The sequence below is a fragment of the Jaculus jaculus genome, chromosome 15, assembly GCF_020740685.1.
Source record: "Jaculus jaculus isolate mJacJac1 chromosome 15, mJacJac1.mat.Y.cur, whole genome shotgun sequence".
In the NCBI taxonomy this organism is placed as follows: domain Eukaryota; kingdom Metazoa; phylum Chordata; class Mammalia; order Rodentia; family Dipodidae; genus Jaculus; species Jaculus jaculus.
The window spans coordinates 61,405,802-61,424,234 of record NC_059116.1 but is presented as its reverse complement, the minus strand read 5'-3'; the positions used below and the strand labels follow the sequence as shown (position 1 = coordinate 61,424,234).

The window sequence follows — 18,433 nt, the reverse complement described above, 5'->3', positions numbered from 1 at the left end:
TCCAAAAGACGAAAATCCATATGGGCAGATTCATTTAACAACCCCACTTCTGGTACCAATTTACTATTGAAGTCAAGTTCTCGTTGCTGGGACAATCCAGAACCCTAACCAGAAACAGCTTATAGGAGAAAAGGGTTTATTTCAGGCTTACCACTTCCAGGGGGACACCATCAATGGCAGAAGAAACTGGCTCACTTCCATAGATTCAACCAGAGAGACATGGCGGAGAACAGCCCCAACTCAAACTGCTTTCCACACACCTTAGGGCTACACTTAAGATCTGCCCCAGTGACATGTTTCTGCTCAAGTAGGCTCCCCCTGCTGGAGACTCAGGTTACAAGCCTGAGTCTATGGGGTTACACGTTCAAATCACCCCATGTCTTGTTACCAATATCTAAATGGAGTATTCTTAGAGAAACGTTCTTTCTTTAGCCACTTAGCAAGCTTTCAGGATCGTAACGAATTACTTTTCGTATTTCATGTGTCACAATAAGGCGTCTTAATCCCATAAGAAAAGTTCAGTTTGTGAGCAAAGGAATGCTATTTACAAAGAAGAGAGAGGAGGAGGAGGAAGAGGAGGAGGAGGAGGATTAAGAGGAGGAGGAGGGAGAGGAGGAGGATAGGGAGGAAGAGGAGAAAAGAGAAAGAAAGCTAGAGAAGAGGAGATGGGCACGGAGGAGAAAACAAATCTGATGGAGAAGCTGGGTCCAGATGTGTATTTTGGTGTACTGGAAGAGGCCAGCTGCTGGCTCAGGCTGTGGGAGCCCCATCCTTACTTATCAGCCCCATTTCTCCTCTAGCTCCTCCTTAGGGACAAAACTGCTTTCCACTGCCTGGGAGACGTTCTTGGCAGACTTCTGCTCTGAGGGAGGGAGGCTGCCTGCCGTTTACCTATTTCAAACTCAGTTTCGGAGCCCACACCGCCATCCTCCCCCGAGTCAGAGACCTGCTTCCTCCCGCGGCGGGAGCTCGGGACCGGGCTGGGGGCCGTGGACAGAGAGCTCCCCGCGGGACCATCACCTCCCGCCCCCCGCGAGGAACTTTTCCGCGCACCGGCTGCCCGTCACTCTCACTTTCGACGCGCCGCCCCCGGAGCGCCCTCCCTCCCTCCCTCTGTCCGTCCGTCCGTCCTTCCCTCCCCGAGCCCGCCCCGCCGCGCCGAGCCCCGTGCCCCGCCACCCGCGCCACCGCCTCCGGCCCCGCGTCGCCCGGGCGCGATGGTCCCGCCGCGCCGTGCGCCCTGAGAGCCGAGCGAGCCCGGGGGACCGCACAGCGGGGCGGGGTGCGGAGGACCGGCCCGGCCCGGCCGCCAGGGGCTGCGGCCGCCGGTGTGGAGCTGACTTTTCGCCAATGGTCCAACGCGACACGTCCAAGTCGCCTCCCCCCGCGGCGGCGGCGGCGGCGGCGCAGGAGACCGCGATGGAGCTGCTGGAGAGCGCGGCGCCCGCGGGGGCGCTCGGAGCACAGGTACCGCCGCCCGCCCGCCCGGCCTCCCTCCCGCCCGCGCCGGCTGCTGCGGACCCCGGCCCCCAGAGCCTCCCCCGGCGCTGCTTCCAGCTCTGCTTCCGAAAAGCGAGCGGGAAGGGGCGCCGGAGACCTGCCGTCTCCTCGGGCTTCAGGGCCCGCGCCCCGGCTCTCCCCGCCCGGGACAGGCACATGGAGGGACGAGAACCGGGCGAGGGGACGGGACCCGCGCGGCTCAAGACCGTGAGTGCGCGGCCGGGAGGGCTCCGCGGCCCGCCGCGTTTTCTCCCCCCCCCCCCCAACGGTGGACCGGAACCCCTGCGACCACCCTGGGCACCTGGGGCGGGATGCCTCCCTGGCACCTCGGCTCGCCCCTAGGGCACTTGCCAAGGTTTCCTTTAAGGAGAGATCGAGCCTGGAGAGGAGAAAGTTTTTTATTTTGACATCTCCCTTGAAAGTTCAGTCCTTTCAGCCTTCCGGCTGCTGGCTCTCTGATGATCCTTAGCGGTTTCGAGAAAAATTCCGCTTCGCTGCTCTTTGTGAAATAGGAGATGGCAGTCGTCAGTGTTGGGCATGATAAGGTGGCTTTACGTAAGGTTTTGGCAGGTACACTTTGGGTCACTGACACCTCCAGATATCTGGGGTAAGGAGTCTCTTAACTCTAATCTTCAGGAAGAAATGGCTTCAGACTCAGGGCAGTGGCTGGCGGGCGAGAGCTGAGAAGAGGTTAGGCTTGCACTCCCAGCATCGTTCCACAGGGGTGTTTCTTCTTCTGGCTTGCTGCTGTTGCTCCTGGACACTGGGTCCTTGCCCCTGATAGACCTGGCCCCTGGGCTCTTTCCCCGGCCCTTGGCTTACTGACTTTAAAGCCTCCATTTGACTGGTGGTAAATTGCGACATGTGAACATACAAACATACACAGGGCACACATACACAGAGCACATGAGAGCATTTACTGGGCAGCAGCGAGGTGGGAATGGGGCGGTTCTGATCCACCGGGAAGGGCAGGAGAAAGTTTTCTGTACTGTGGTAATGGCAGTTCCAAGTAGCAGAGTCTGCCATTAGTGAACTTTCTACTATGCTGGCTTGGAAGACACCATTTACTTTGATTTGAGATGGGGGAAGAATGTAGGCAGTAACCATTTGTATAATCAGAAACCCATTCCGTTTGCAGTGGGAAACAGGGAAATTTTAAGCATTTGTATAATCAGTAACCAGTTCTGTTCATGGTGGGAAAACAAGAAGATTTTAGTGGGCTCAGACCAGGGGGACGTCCAGGCAACCACCAGCATTTCCAAGTAGATTCTGCCCGAGGATTTGAATTATAACCCACACATTTCACTTTTGTTTTTAGACTCCGATTTTATCATGATGCTTACCAGCTTAGATGAGAAATATGTATGTAGATATCTCGGTCTCGAGTATTGATAGAGGGACTTAGAACTCTTGGATGATCTATGAGAGGGTTAAAAAAATGTTCTTGTGACTTTCTTTTCAAGTAGATATAGAAATCTTGGAAATCAAGGTTAAACCTGACACCAAAAAGCATGGCTGCATTCAGATAGGGGGCACTATTTTATTTATGCATCCATCAACAAATATTAGTTGTGCAGGAGCGGTAGCAAATAATTCCAGTTAGGGAAGACGGTTTCTTTCGTTAAATGCATATCCTATCAGTTGCTAGTGTGGTAAACATGGTGGTTGTCTGCCATGAGTAAAAGTCACAAATAATCTATTTTGAGTAGCCTGCAAGGGCTTTACAAGAATGATGGCATTTGAAAAGAAATTGAGGGATGAGCTAAGTTTCAACAGAGTTTTTCAAGAGATGGTAGTGAGCCATGCAAAAAATAGTCCTAGAAACTAGAAGCCTTATGTACAGCATGCTTTTCTGGTTCCCAGTGTGAACAGAAGGCAAAGGTAGAAAGGCATAAAGTTTGGCTCGAGTCTGACCCCTTAGACACATTGAAATACATGGTATATTCAATAACAGATCTGTGGGCTTGTTCAGAAAAAGAGCTTTGACAATTCCATGGAAAGATCTACCAAGAATGCTCCCTGGCATCGTTTGTGTGGGACTGAGTAGAAAGGAGCTGCCAGAAAAGGAGACTGAGAGATACAACAGTTGGGGGGCAGTGCTGAACTAAACAGAACTGAAAAGGTTATGGGTGGGACAGGTCTATGCACTGGACATTTCAAAGAGCAAGCCATGGCAGTGAGTATGTGACTACCCAGATGCAGGATATAGAAGGGAAAGAGAGGAACGGATTTTATAAGGAAGGTCTGCATATTCTTCTTTCTCCTTTTCTGGCTTCTGAAAAATGAAAGCAGTTTTGCTTCAATTGTGTTTGTATCACATGCATTACCTGAGAGTGGAATTGCCTTGTTTATGTTATATCTGGTAAATTCTGGTATCATAGAGTTCATTTGAAACTTGGCAAAGCCATGCATTCTATCTTTATTTGGGCACAGCACATTAGGCATAAAGTCACCTGAGAGAGGAGACTGTCTCAGAAGTTTGTCTTCCTTATCACTAGCTTTTTTTTTTTAATCTCCATTTTGGAGGCATCAAACAATAATAATTATCATCAGAAACATAAAAATGAGTGCCCATTTGCAAGTGAATCCTTTAAGCTATGATTGGCTTTAAGAGTCCTTTTATTCTCACCTCAGGAATTGATGAACAAAACAAAAGATGTAAATTCACAGTCTTCTCAGTTACATGCTTCTTTTGATACCAATAATCCTGGATAACCTCATACATTCTAGCCCCTTTCCCAATCACTTGTGATGAGCAAAATGGATGCAAGTCTTACTGATAGGCACGAGGCCATGCAAAGTCTTAAATATTCTGGCTTAAGCAAATTGCATTGCTTCTTAGGTAACCTGCTGAGAAATTTCACTGCAAACTTGGACCCAGTCTGCCACAAAGTCTGGCTGCTTACCTGGGGCTCTGTACATTCCAAATCTGCTCAGTCTACAACAGTAACTTGGGGTTTCTGAGTCCTTAAAATGTGGCTCGGCTGACCTGAGATGTATTGCCCATGGGCACCACACTCCTGATTTCCATGGCTTACTGTACAATGCTAAATAAGGCACAACTGCATAAAGAAATTTTAAAGTAGAGTGCATTTAAAAGTATGCACCGAAGGGAAGATATTTTACATATGTTAGGTTAAATAAAATGCATTGTCATGATTAATTTCCCCTGTTACTATAGCTACTAGGACATGTCAGTTACAGGGCTGGGAAGACAGCTCAGTTAGTAACAAGTCTTAGTCTTGAGGACCCAAACTTGACCCTCAGAATCCACATGATGAGGCCAGGCATAAGTGGGCATGCTTGAAATCCCATCTCAGGACCGACCTAGACAGGTGGATGTCTGGAGCTCACTAGCCAGCCAGGCCTAACCTAATTTGCAAGTTCAAGGCCAGTGAGAGGCCCTGTCTCAAAAAAAGGTAGATGATACCTTCCGTAGCCGCCCCCAGGTCAATTACATGGGTGGTTCCAATTAGGTTCATGATAGACAGCGCTATTCTAAAGTATGGAACTGGTAATTCTCCAGGGAGTGCAATAGCTCCTTGTTGAAGGGCAGGTGGGTGGGAAGCAGGTAATGAGGATTGAAAGGATGGTGACAGGAGAGGAAATGGACCAGGAACAGCAGAATTTCTTCAGCTTAGGCCTCAAAGAGAAGGTACCCAGCCTCTGCAGTCACACCTGAAAACAAAAGTCAGAAAGCAGAAGGCCTGTTTGTTTTGCTCCTAGCAACCCATCCCAGCTGGTTCCGCCCCAGCCAGGTCACCAGCTGCCTTTCAAGGATGTCATAGAAACAGCCAGGTTGTGGCAACTGCTGAAGCTGGGACTTTATCAAAAAAGAAAGGCAGCCTTCCTCCCCAGCTCCTGAGCCAAGTTAGCACCGTTTTCCAGAAACATTCTCAGCTCCTTGAAACATAAGAGTCTTCTCTCTAGATGTACTGGCCATGGGGTCTGGGCTTTATGTTTTACTAAAACCAACTTTCTGAATCACTGTTCAATGGTATTTTTGTTCTGGAGTTGCTTGGGAAAAAGTGAAAAAAAATCCAGTCAGAATTTCTAGGTTCATTCTGAAATTCCCAATATAAAATCTGAGTGGTATGAGATCCAGGCACGCCCACCCCTGGCCAGGACGGCTGTGATTGCAGCCCATCACAGAATTGTGAATTTACTTAGAGCGCTATGAGAGGTGAGTAACTCAGCTGTGTGGCTCGCGATGTGAGCTCTGTAAAAGAGAGCATCATGTCACAATGGCAGAAGGTTGGCTACTCATGGGACTTTGGTAGCTTTGCCACTGTGGCCTCCTCCACTTTCTCATTTGTGGCGTGTGGGGTGGAACCTAATGTTTTGCACATGCTAGGCACTCTATTTTCTGTTTTTCCTCTTTTTTTTCTTTGTAATACTTAGCTTGTCTATTGTTTCATTAAACAGTACATAGACTTGGCTCCTTTTAGTAATGCTTAGCAGAATGTGTCAAGCCTGTAGGAGCTGGAGCACTCATCAACTTTGTGACTGTTGGACATTCAGGATCCTACTGGAGGGCAGGGACCAGATATTACTTTGACAACTAGAGTGAAAACTGCTTATGATACTGCTGTAGCAATTGGACCTTTCTTAAAAATAATAGCACGGCATTGTGAAAAAGGTATGATTTGTCCTTGGCTCTTTTCTGCCCTTTCTGTCTGTTAAAATCCGTTTGGATGAACCCTGCTTCCAGGACAAATCCCTCTCCTCGGCCCCCCTGTCAGATTTTTCTCCATGTTGCCTCCCTGATTTCTTTCTGTTTCTGGGTGAACTCACTTCCTGTGTTTCCTTTTTCCAAAGAAGGTAATCTCCAGGACTTCTCACTTAGTGAAGGACCTGCCAGCCATGTTCACACCAAGGTGCTGGTAAACAAGGAAATATCGTGGGTGATTCCTTTGTGGTAGTTTTGATTTTGTTGGCATTGATCTAAGACGTGAGCAAAGTCTGAAATTCAAAGGCATGAACATCGACTCATCGCAGGCAGCAGCACTTTGCGCAGGGGAGCAATTTGTAGGTAGGAGAACTGTCACCAAGGTCATCAAGCACAGAATCGGCATCCTTAAACTGTCCCCAAGATGCTACCATGACAGAAAGCTTTGTTTGCCCTGCTGAAATCTCCAGTTAACTGACAACAACCTTAACTAACTGCTACTCCTCCAACCATTCAGATGGGAGATTTTAATTGCCCCTTAAAGATGAACATTTCTTTGCTGATTTTGAGACAGATCCACTTTCAAAAGTTAATTAGTGTCAAGGAAGATGGCCACAGAAGGCTGATGCATTCTGAATATCTTTAATGTTATTAATATTTTTGTGGTAACTTCTTAAAACTCCTTTTCTAGTGCCTGAAATCTTTGGTTCAGAGCAACTAAAAGAACTTTTTTTTAAATTTTTAAAAAATTTTTATTAGCATTTTCCATGATTATAAAAAAAATCCCATGGTAATTCCCTCCCTCCCCCCTCCACTTTCCCCTTTGAAATTCCATTCTCCATCATATTACCTCCCCATCACAATCATTGTACTTACATATATACAATATCAACCTATTCAGAACCCTCCTCCCTTCCTTTCTCTTCCGTTTATGTCTCCTTTTTAACTTACTGGCCCCTGCTACTAAGTATTTTGATTCTCACACAGAAGCCCAATCATCTGTATCTAGGATCCACATATGAGAGAGAACATGTGGCGCTTGGCTTCCTGGGCCTGGGTTACCTCACTTAGTATAATCCTTTCCAGGTCCATCCATTTTTCTGCAAATTTCCTAACTTCATTTTTCTTTATCGCTGAGTAGAACTCCATTGTATAAATGTGCCACATCTTCATTATCCACTCATCAGTTGAGGGACATCTAGGCTGGTTCCATTTCCCAGCTATTTTAAATTGAGCAGCAATACACATGGTTGAGCACGTACTTCTAAGGAAATGAGATGAGTTCTTTGGATATATGCCTAGGAGTGCTATAGCTGGGTCATATGGTAGATCAATGTTTAGCTGTTTTAGGAACCTCCACACTGATTTCCACAATGGCTGGACCAGATTGCATTCCCACCAACAGTGTAGAAGGGTTCTGCTTTTTCCACATCCCTGCCAACATTTCAGATCATTTGTTTTCATGAAGGTGGCCTATCTGACAGGAGTGAGATGGAATCTCAATGTAGTTTTAATCAACATTTCCTGATGACTAGTGACGTAGACCATTTTTTTAGATGCTATTATGCCATTCACATTTCTTCCTTTGAAAATGCTCTATTTAGCTCCATAGCCCATTTTTTTGATTGGTTGTTTGATTCCTTATTATTTAACTTTTTGAGTTCTTTGTATATCCTACATATTAATCCTCTATCAGATATATAACTGGCGAAGATTTTTTTCCCATTCTGTAGGTTGTCTCTTTGCTTTTTTCACTGTGTCCTTTGCAGTGCAAAATCTTTGTAATTTCATGAGGTCCCAGTGATTAATTTGTGGTTTTATTGCCTGAGCAATTGGGGCTGTATTCAGAAAGTTTTTGCCAAGACCAATATATTGAAGGGTTTCCCCTACTTTTTCCTCTAGCAGTTTCAGAGTTTCAGGTCTGATGTTAAGGTCTTTAATCCATTTAGACTTAATTCTTGTGCATGGCAAGAGAGAAGAATCTATTTTCATCCTTCTGCAGATATATATCCAGTTTTCGCAACACCATTTGCTGAAGAGGCTGTCTTTTCTCCAATGAGTATTTTTGGCATTTTTATCGAATATCAGGTGGCTATAGTTACTTGGGCTTACATCTGGGTCCTCTATTCTGTTCCACTGATCTACATGTCTGTTTTTGTGCCAGTACCACACCATTTTTGTTACTATGGCTCTGTCGTATAGGTTAAAATCAGATATGGTGATACCACCAGCCTTATTTTTGTTGCTCAGTATTATTTTAGGTATTTGAGGCTTTTTGTGACTCCAAATGAATTTTTGGATTGTTTTTTCTATGGACCTAATTTTAAATATGCATTTGATTAAAGGGAACTTAATAGTAGTATACATTTGCACCATTTTAAAAAGTACATAAAAAGTAGACTACTAGCTTACCAGAGATACTTTAAAATTTGTTTCCTTTATCCTGATGTTATAAAAATAACCAGACTTTAAAGAGTTACTTAGTTACAAAAACAAGGACAGTTTAAAAGAAAAATTATACTGAAATGAGTAAAATATCAGAAATGAGGTATGGTTAAGTATATTGGTTTATTTTGTCCCTAGTAAATATGAATGCTGTGGCTCACACTTTTAATCTTAGCACTCCAGTACTCAGGTGGCCGAGGTAGAAGGATCACTATGAGTTCAAGGCCAGCCTGGGCTTTACAATGAGATGCAGAACAGCCTGGGGCTAAGTGAGACTGTGCCTCAAAAACAAACCCACCAACCAACCAACCAAACTAAATAAGCATGCGTGTATTAATGTCTTTAGTCAGCCTGTGAACGTTTAAGTGAAAGAAAACATGTGTTTTCTAAAACCTTAGTCACTAGTTTGCTTACAGTGAAAGCTTTATCTCAGTGTGGCTGAAAGCTGAATAATTCCATAATATCTACAGAGTAGATATTTAAGTATACCTGAAATAATATTGATCAACAATATTGCCAGAAGCTTGGAAAAATTAATGTGAATTTTTAAATGTGTCCATTTTTTTTTTCCTAAAGAAAACAGCATCCCTGCGACTGAATGTCCTTAGCATCCACCATGTGTTCCTCTCAGGGCTGATTGGGCAATTGTGAGCAACCTCGAAAAAGCTATAGACATCCAAGGCACTGAAGAACAGACATACGTATCATTAAAGGCTGAAATAACAATAGAATTTCAAAGGCCTGCTTTTCTGTCATTTCAAAATGGTACCAAAAGGAAAGAAAAAATTGATAATGGGATAGGATTTTGTCTTTGTTCTCACAAGTAACATATTCCTCTTGAGGATAAGGGGTGTGTTAATGTTGATCCTTCCCAAGCCTCCTAAAGAAACCTTAGGCCTTAAGTGTACTTCAAAGACAAGTAATTTTCCATATGAAATAATGACAGGTTTTATTTTTTTTTAAGAATATAAGATTTTGGGGCTGGAGAGATGGCTTAGTGGTTAGAGCACTTGCCTGTAAAGTCAAAGGACCCAGGCTTGATTCCCCATGTAAGACAGATGCACAAGGGGGCACACACAGCTGGAGTTCTTTTATAGTGGCTAGAGGCCGTGACATCTCTCTCTCTCTCTCTCTTTCTCTCTCTCTGCCTACTCTCCCTCTCTCTCAAATAAATAAGTAAATAGAAATTTAAAAAAAGAGAAAAAGAAAATAAGATTTTCATGCCCTGTTTTAGTGTGCTTGTGCCTTGTGAGATGGTTCTGGGAGAAGGAAGAGCATTGTTAAAGAATGTTATTTTCCCACAGCTCACTGGACTCTGTTTATGCAAGGAAGAGGAATAGGCTGCGAGGTGAAGAGAGCCTCGTGCTTACGTTGTGAAAGCCCGGCTAGCTTCTCCGCCCTTTTACAAAGTGGACAGTTAATTAAGTGTCATGGAAACACGTTTGTATTCTATAAATCCCTTAGATACTTGGAAGAGAGCAAACATATTTAAGAAAAAAAATTTGCTTTAATACTAAACCACTCTCAGTGATGGCAAATCCAGTTGAATTACTCAGAACATAAAATGTTTGCAAAAGATTTCAGCTTGCATAAGTGGTATGTATATTATGGTTTATAAGCTATTTTTATTTTAATTAAAACATTATGAAAACATCAAACAACCAAGTAGCATTTTCAAAACCTGAATATGGTGATTTAAAAAAACTTACAAGCTATAAATTTTACTAATTTAATGAAGTCTCTAAATGCCTAACAATTCTTAGGAACACATGCATTTTAACCAAGTCTGTCCTCTGACTTTTCAATCCTTGTGTGGGTTTTACTTTTTGTATCTTACTTAAATCTTTACCATGTGCTAGATCTTTAAATTCTATAAGCACCTTATTACATTGAGTACTTTAAGCAACTGTATGAGGTTTTAATTTGTTTAATACTTAACACGGTCCCATTTAAAGGTGGAAATAGTGATGCATGCAAAGAATTCTCAAAGTCTGTTGCAGGTTGGATTCCATTCCATGGATTTAACTTGAAAAAAGTCAGTGTTGAACTATTTTTCACATATTTTAAAGTTTAATATTTGAATAATGCTATCTGTGCTTTGAAGTACAGATTAGTCGATGCCTAGTTTACCATCAGGAAAGTAAACTGTAAATACAAAAGAAAAAGCAAGTTCATTAGTAAATGTTTGTGCTGGGCTTGGTCCTGTTATTGAGACAAGCCATGTTTAATTATAAAATTTTTATCTGCAGTTTCTTGTTTTTAAAAGCTCTCTCTTTAGGACCTTTGCCTTTTGGCTGCTGACATATTCTCAGGGCTGTAACTTGGAACAGTTCGCCACTTACTAAATGCTTTGTCCATGCATTTCTTTCACTCATTCATATATATATAGAGAAAATTGAAATAAATTTTAATGATTTCACTAATGTTACATTTTAAATGATGGCCATATAAAAGGAAATTTGTTTTGGCCTCTGAAATTTTCTAGAATGAGAACTAGATTCTTGTAAAACAGTTGGATAATCTAATTTTTCTTTCTCTCTTCTTTTGTAGTCATATGGGAAAGGAGCCAGAAGGAAAAACAGATTTAAGGGGTCGGATGGGAGCACTTCATCAGACACTACCTCAAACAGTTTTGTTCGTCAGGTAAGGAGCCCTTAAATTCATGGTTTTGAGAAGTATATATACATACTTTTTCTTTGTTTGGTGTATGTGTGCATAGTATTGTGTGTATATGTATGGTGTTTGCCATGTGTGTGTGTGTGAGTGTGTGTGTGTGTGTGTGTGTGCACACATGTCCTGTGTACATGAGCACCTCATCCAGAGGAGAGCTGTGGCTGTCTTTCCCTTCACTGTTCCATGTTGTTTCCTGGAGATGGTTCCTCTCAAGGATGACCAGTGAATCCCAGTGGCTGAACTGTCTCCATTCCTCGCAGGACTGGGCTTATAGGCTGGTGTGGCCATGCCAAGCTTTTTACATGGGTGCTGGGGATCAAATGCAGGCCACCACAGGCTCCCTCAGGCACTTGTTCTTACTTACATGACAAGTGTCTTTACCTGCTGAGCCATTTCCTCAGCCCCAAGAGGTATGTTTAAAATGAGTTTTAAATTGTTATGCTTAATATATACAGTATATTTTACTGGAAATCATAATGAAAGTTGTGCACTTTAATGTTCCAATAAAAATATTTATATTCTATGTGAGACTTTAAGCATTGCATTTGTTCTTGGCAAGTTGGGGACAGTCAACTGTAGACTTTATTATGGAGGGTCTCCCTAACAGATGATGGAAGAGTCCCTGCAGAAAGATGACAAGTTTGTGGCTTTCCCTAAGGAAGCAGGGAGGGGACACTCACTTCCCCAAGTACAAGGTTGAGACATGGGCATTTCTCTAGCTTTAGTCCTTCAGCTCCCTTTCTTCGGCCTTGGACTTAGAATGAGAAAATTGTCTTTGGCCTTGAAGTGGTTGGAGATTCCAAGGTTACATAAAATGTTTGACGGCTTTGAGCTGTAACTTAAATGATTGCTGTTGTTGGAGATGGATATTGTGTTTACTGGGATTAGCTTGTGGCGTATCCTGCCCAGCAGTCTGGAACTGTTTTCCACTTCACGTCCCAGAACAGCGACATAGGCAGCCGGCCTCCAAGGACTCTGGTGATGTGTCAGCACAAAAGCCTCGCAAGGTGCAAGTAAGCACACACCTTCCTCTAGTGCCTCTCAGCGTGGTGGAAGATGTGAGAAGGGTGGGATGGAGAAAACTTTCTTGGCTGAATGGTGGCCTGTACACCCATGGGTGTTCTTTTGTGGAGAGAAACCCAGAGTAACGGTTGTCAAGGGCAAAGCTTCGCTTCTCTAGGTATAACTTTTCTCATTTGCCTTATGGGTCCTTTATTGTAACTCCAGGCTTCACTGTAGCCCCTACACTTTGTTTGCCAGGATCTTCTAGGAACCCTTTTTGCCTTTGGGGAGTTTTATTTGTGTTGGAGATTATAACATTTGATCCCCTTCTTCCTTGTTGAGTCTGATGGCACTTTGTAATATGGCCCCAACGTCTTCACTTGTGACTTTCAATAGTTGGCTTAACTTGTCCGCCTGCGCCGACCATGGGGTGTCCATACTGTTTGGCTGGGGTCACCTGATACTTGAGGGTAAGTCTGCCTTCCCATCAGTCTACTCTTGCAGTCTTTAACAACACCAGTGGAACATATGAGTACCATTTAGGCAACTAGAAAAAGTTTGATCTGTGCCAACTAGGAATTGTTTTGATATCAGGAAGTTAGAAAAAGAGAATGGGTCCAAAAGGAGAGGAACTTATTTGCTAAAAACATTTGAAAAGAAAAAGAGGTGCTGGGTGTGGTGGCGCATGCCTTTAATCTCAGCACTTGGGAGGCAGAGGTAGGCAGATCACTGTGAGTTCAAGGCCATCCTGTGACAGCCTGAGACTGAATTCCAGGCCAGCCTGGGCTAGAGCAAGACCCTACCTCAAAAAGCCAAAAAAAAAAAAGAGGAAGCTAAGTATATTCCATTCAAAGCAATATTCCAATGGTGTCAGAGGGAACTGGAAAGAGAATAAGAAGGGCCCATGGTATATATCCTGGTGGTATCACAAGTAGACCTGAGTATGATGAAGAGACTTGGGACATAGTCACTTAACTTTAGGTGACTCAGTCAAAAGTGTCTGTGTTTATTTTGCTGTGGGGGCAAGAACACTGAGCTTGTAGAGCTCAAGTCACAACTTTGAGTTGACCTGTCAGAGCTGAGTACTGGAGGACCTGACACAGAACTATTCAAGTTTCCTAGAGCTGCACAGTGGCTGTACCAAAACATGGGCAATGCCAGGCAGCTTGGTGAACTTGCATGAAAGTAGAAACAGATGTTTCAAGTGAACAAGATGGAGTGAGGTGAAATTGACAGTCCGTAGTTCATTATTGCCCATGTAAGCTCTAAGTAATGTCTTTGAGAGGCAATTGTCTTCCGGTCTTCCCTTTATATCTTTGGTTGTGCATTCCCTTCTCATTCAAAAGAAGGAAACAATTATCATGGTTATCACACTGCATATAAATGAGCTTGAATTTGTTTTTCTCATAACTTTCTCTGACAATGACTTCTTAGTAAAATAGGCTTGCTTGAGACACAATTATGAGTGAGCAAGAGATCAGTTAAATTATCTAACTGTGCATACAGACTGTTACAACATGTGAGCATGTAAAGAGTCAGAAGAAAACCTACTCCAGAAAGTGACCTTGGAGGTCTATCTCCGAGAGCCTGAGAGGAATGAAGTGCTCACTGTGGCGTGGATTGGGGGTGGAAGTTATGCAAGCAGGTCATCAAACCCACTCGCAGGTCTGGTGAGATGGCTTAGTGGATAAAGCATTTTCCACTCGAACTAAAGTATCTGAGTTCAATCCCCAACCACCACAGAAAAGGCTCAAAGTTGTGAACAGGCTTTTGTTATTCCAGCATGCTGTTGCTGATGGTGAGATGGGAGGTGGAGACAGGGGAATTTCTCAGAAGAGCATGGCAAGTCCAACAAAGAAAAATGCAGCGAGAAAGTAGAATGAAAAACCCAGCCTCAAACAAGGTGGAAAGGTAGAAGAGGGACCCAAGAGTTGACCTTGGTTGTCCTTTGACCTCTGCAGATGTACCATGGCACAACCATGCTCACATTCACACACATGAACATGCATTTATATGCACACAAATAAATAATGAAATAAATTAAAAAAAAACAACACTTGCATCATCAGAGAACAAGAGACCAGCATTTCTGGAAGACTTTGGAGTTAGAAACTGTATTTTTGTTTGAATAATTTTGTCTCAATTAACACATTATTCATGTTTTGCTGCCACTTGAAAATAGGCAAAAGCTGCAATGACATGATCAGATATCACAGAGAAGTGGGTTATTGTGACATGGGTAGGTATAGAATAGAAGTGGTTTCTGAGAGTGTTTGTAGAAATGCATGCCAAAATGTAGCTGTAGGCATGTGGGATTATTAAGTAATTTGAACAAACACCATTTAATTTTGTGACTTGTAGATGACATTGCCATGTACAGATGTGTTTGGGCCATTTGTAGCTATGTTGGAATGGATATGTCCTGTGGGTTTCAGAATGGACACGAGCTGTTTGTCCCCATCATAAGCACATGTCTTGTTAAACAAGTGACTCGTATCATCGTACAGTACTTATGTGTCTGGCTGCAGGGCATTTGTAATTGTGAGTTTTTTTGTTTGTTTGTTATTTGAAGTAGGGTCCAGGCTGACCTGGAATTCACTATGAAGTCTCAGGGTGGCCTCGAACTCACGGCGATCCTCCTTCCTCTGTCTCCCGAGTGCTAGGATTAAAGGTGTGTGCCACCACACCTGGCTTTGTAATTGTGATTTTAAGAGTGTTTGGTTCATATAACTGTACTTTCTTTTCTGTATTCCTCTTTTCTTTCTCTCTTTCTTCCCTTCATTTCTTTACCTCCTTTTTCTTCTCCTTTCCTCCCTTCCTTCTTTTCTCTCTGCTTGCTTTCTTCATGTTTTCTTTGTTCTGAAACAGGGTTCTGATATATTATCCAGGCTGGTCTTGAACCCATGGAATCAAATTATCCTCCTCTGTCAGCCTCCCAAGGACGTGGAATCATAGTCCTATGCCATGTACTTGCTGTAGCGTGTATGTGCCCACGGTCTCTCTCTGTCCCTCTCTCTCTTGCACACATGCATCATACACAAACACAAGTGTCATGCAATTAGGTTCTACTATGGCCTTCAAATTAAAAATTATTTCTATAATTTTGAAAACCTTCTAATTTTATTTTTATAAACAGTGTATTATGTATAAGGACTTAAAATTGGGAAACATTGGGGACTTTTAGGTAATCATATTGAGATATAAAAGTTTTAGAATTTGGAAATATGAAAAGTTAACATATAGAAAAAAACATTAGGAATTTTTATTATTTTTACAGTTAGGAAACATCAGGGAGCTTGTTTTGGGCTACTTGTTCCCTCTGAAAACTCACATGTGACTGAATTTAGAGGTGGTCTTCTCAGGGGCATGCAAGGGAGAAGGGTGGGCTCACCCTTCGAAGGCACTGCTGTCTTTATAGGACAATGCAGTGGAGATGCGATTCACGTGCGGGAAGGCCCTGTTAGGACCCAGCATCCATCTGCAAGTCAAGGAGAGAGGCCTCACTAGCAGCTGCCTTTGTTGAACCTTGGCCTTGGACCCTTGGCTTCCAGCACTGGGAGATTAACTATTTAAGCCACTCTGAAATGTTCTGTCATGGCAGCTCAAGCAGGGCAACAAAGCTTTACCTAGAGCAAGTGTGAGAAAAACCTTTTTCTTTTATAATTTTAAATCTTTTCTCCTGCTGATTATGTGGCATATGTACCAAGAAGTGTGTATCTAAAGTGTGTTTAGTCCAGCAAGCTTTTCACAGATTCAACATACCCATAGAAATACCACCAAGGTCAAAAATAAGTGCTACCATGACTCAGATGCCCCTTTGGATCCTTTTCAATCTTTGTTCCTTCCTCCCTTCACACTAAAGTTAACTATTTCTTTTCTTTTAGATACCATAAATTCATTTTACCTGCTTTTTTGTGTATATATGTTTGTTCATGTATATATAGATACATGTGTTCATGTATTCACATGTATGGTTAAAGGACAACCTCAGATATTCTTCCTCAGGTGCCATCCACCTTCTTTTTTTTTTTTTTTTTTATTGAGATAGGGTTTCTCACTGTCCTGGAGTTCACAATTAGATGAGATTGTCTTGCCAGCAAGCCCCAAAGCTCCTTTTGTCTACACCTTCTCAGTGCTGAGATTTCAGATGTATGCCATCAAGCTTATTTTGTATGGGTTCTGGGAAACAAACTGAGGTCCTCATGCTTGCAAGGCAGTCATTGTACCAACTGAGCTATCTACCTCACCCATTTTGTCTGCTTTCTTAAGTTAAATCACTTTGTATTTGAACCCTTGCACTCAGTTTCATGCTTACTCTCATCGCCTATTGGGGAGGTTTGGGAATGTCTATAGCTTTGCGTCGTATAGATGTGCCCACAGCTGGTTCATGTGCTCTGCTTTCAGTGGACACTCGGCTTTCTCCTGGAGGTATTAGAGATGATGTTCTGTAAAAATCCTTGAAGGACTGGGGATGATACCTCTATAGGAACACTTAGATGTACCTTTGGTGCCTGGCTGCTTTTTTGTTCAATGACTGGAGTGGAATGTGGGATCCTATGGTGTGTGTATGTTCAATGAAGTCAGTACTGTGGGGCAGTTCTCCAAAGTGGTTGTGGCAATTTGCATCCCCCCTCCCCGCCCCACATATCAGGAGCATGTACTCATGTCATTTTTTCATGGGTAGCCACTTAATGTCTGTGCTTCACTTCAGTCATTTTATGACAGTCAACTCTATTGGCTGGTACTAAGTCACTATTTCCCTGTAGCTGGGTCTGGAATGTCTAGGGAAGACCACATATAAATAGGCCTAGTCTGAACAAACATCTGAGGGTATTTTGTCACTATAGCACATATCTCATCAATTATAACAACTGGACCTATAACCATCTGATTACACTTGTATCACGACTACTAACTGGAGTGTGTTGAAGCACATTGGGGTATTTCAGAACATGAGCATGAAGAAAAGCTACACACGGTTCACCTGTAGGTTAAGGCTTCAGATTTGCTGTCATGGTTTGTGCCATTATCTGTGTGGTACTCTACTAAACTCACTCAAAGAAAAAGTCTTAAGGAAACAATGTGCATAGATAAATTTCTGCAAGATTACAAGTGTCATAAATCATACTGCAGCCCCAGGTAGAAGGTCCACTTGTTAACCAGTTGATTATCTGACCAACAAACCATCTCCTTTGGTATGTGTTCTGTTGAGGATTTCAGGATGACTCTCCACTTTGAAGCACACCATCAGTTCCATGCTAGAGCTTGTACTGGTGTCCGCATTGTCATCAGGGGATCCTTTGTCCTGGGCTAGGTAGTGAAGATGTCAGTAGCATTTCCCCTGAGCTGTGGGAGGTCTTACATAAATTAAAATCCATAGCAAATATTTAACTCTTTTAGCCAAGGAGGACATGTAGAACATTCCCAACCAGTGCTTTTAGAAGGAAACACCTTATGTTAGCTACTTTTCCACATTAGTCTAACCAAACTCCTGACAGAAGCAATTTGAAGGAGGAAGGATCTGAGGGGTTGTCAGCCCATCAGGGTGGCAGGACCTGTGCCTGAGGCTTCTCTCATCTTTGCAGTTCAGAAAGCAGAGAAGTCTAGTGGAAACCAGAAGTAGATATGACCTTCAAGGCTTCCCTCAGTGACTCACTTATGCCAGTGAGGCCAGAGTCTCCCAGGCTCCCCAGTCTCCCCAAACCACTTCGCCAGCTGGGTGTTGTAGAGCAAGTGTTCAAACACAGAGACAAACACAGAGTTGCCCGCCACTCTTATCATCCTTCCACACAGAAAAGTAAGGGGAGTTTTAATACTGTAAACTTTCACTACATATCACAATTTTAAAAATACCAGCACCATTCCCTTATGTTCTGTCACCAGTTCAGTAAATACCAATTCTCTTATTAGTGGTGAAAAGGACAATTTGAGTTGGGAATGTGTTTTCTTTTAGTTCCTCCCAAAAGTTTTCAGAAACATAAATATTTTGGGATTCTGAAATCCGCCCCCCCCTTCTTAAATAAACAGATTGAACTTGAATGTGAATTTCCTATGGCCTGTGTGGGTCTGCTCTGAGGATGCCTGTGGCTAATGTCCCTTTATGACCTGGAGAACTTTGTCAAGCCTTGCATCAGGTTTTATGTT

General features: G+C 43.1%; 1 protein-coding gene across 1 annotated transcript in view; it reads left to right on the top strand.

Annotated features, from left to right (window-relative positions):
- The first annotated feature begins 1,596 nt into the window (after positions 1–1,596).
- The window catches only part of Cacnb2 (calcium voltage-gated channel auxiliary subunit beta 2), a 350,607-nt gene continuing 333,770 nt past the window's right edge, over positions 1,597–18,433 (top strand). The window contains exons 1-2 of the mRNA XM_045134924.1: positions 1,597–1,707; positions 11,165–11,257. Coding sequence (XP_044990859.1) covers positions 1,657–1,707; positions 11,165–11,257 — 144 coding nt within the window. The 5' untranslated portion in view covers positions 1,597–1,656. The remainder of the gene's footprint in view (positions 1,708–11,164; positions 11,258–18,433) is intronic.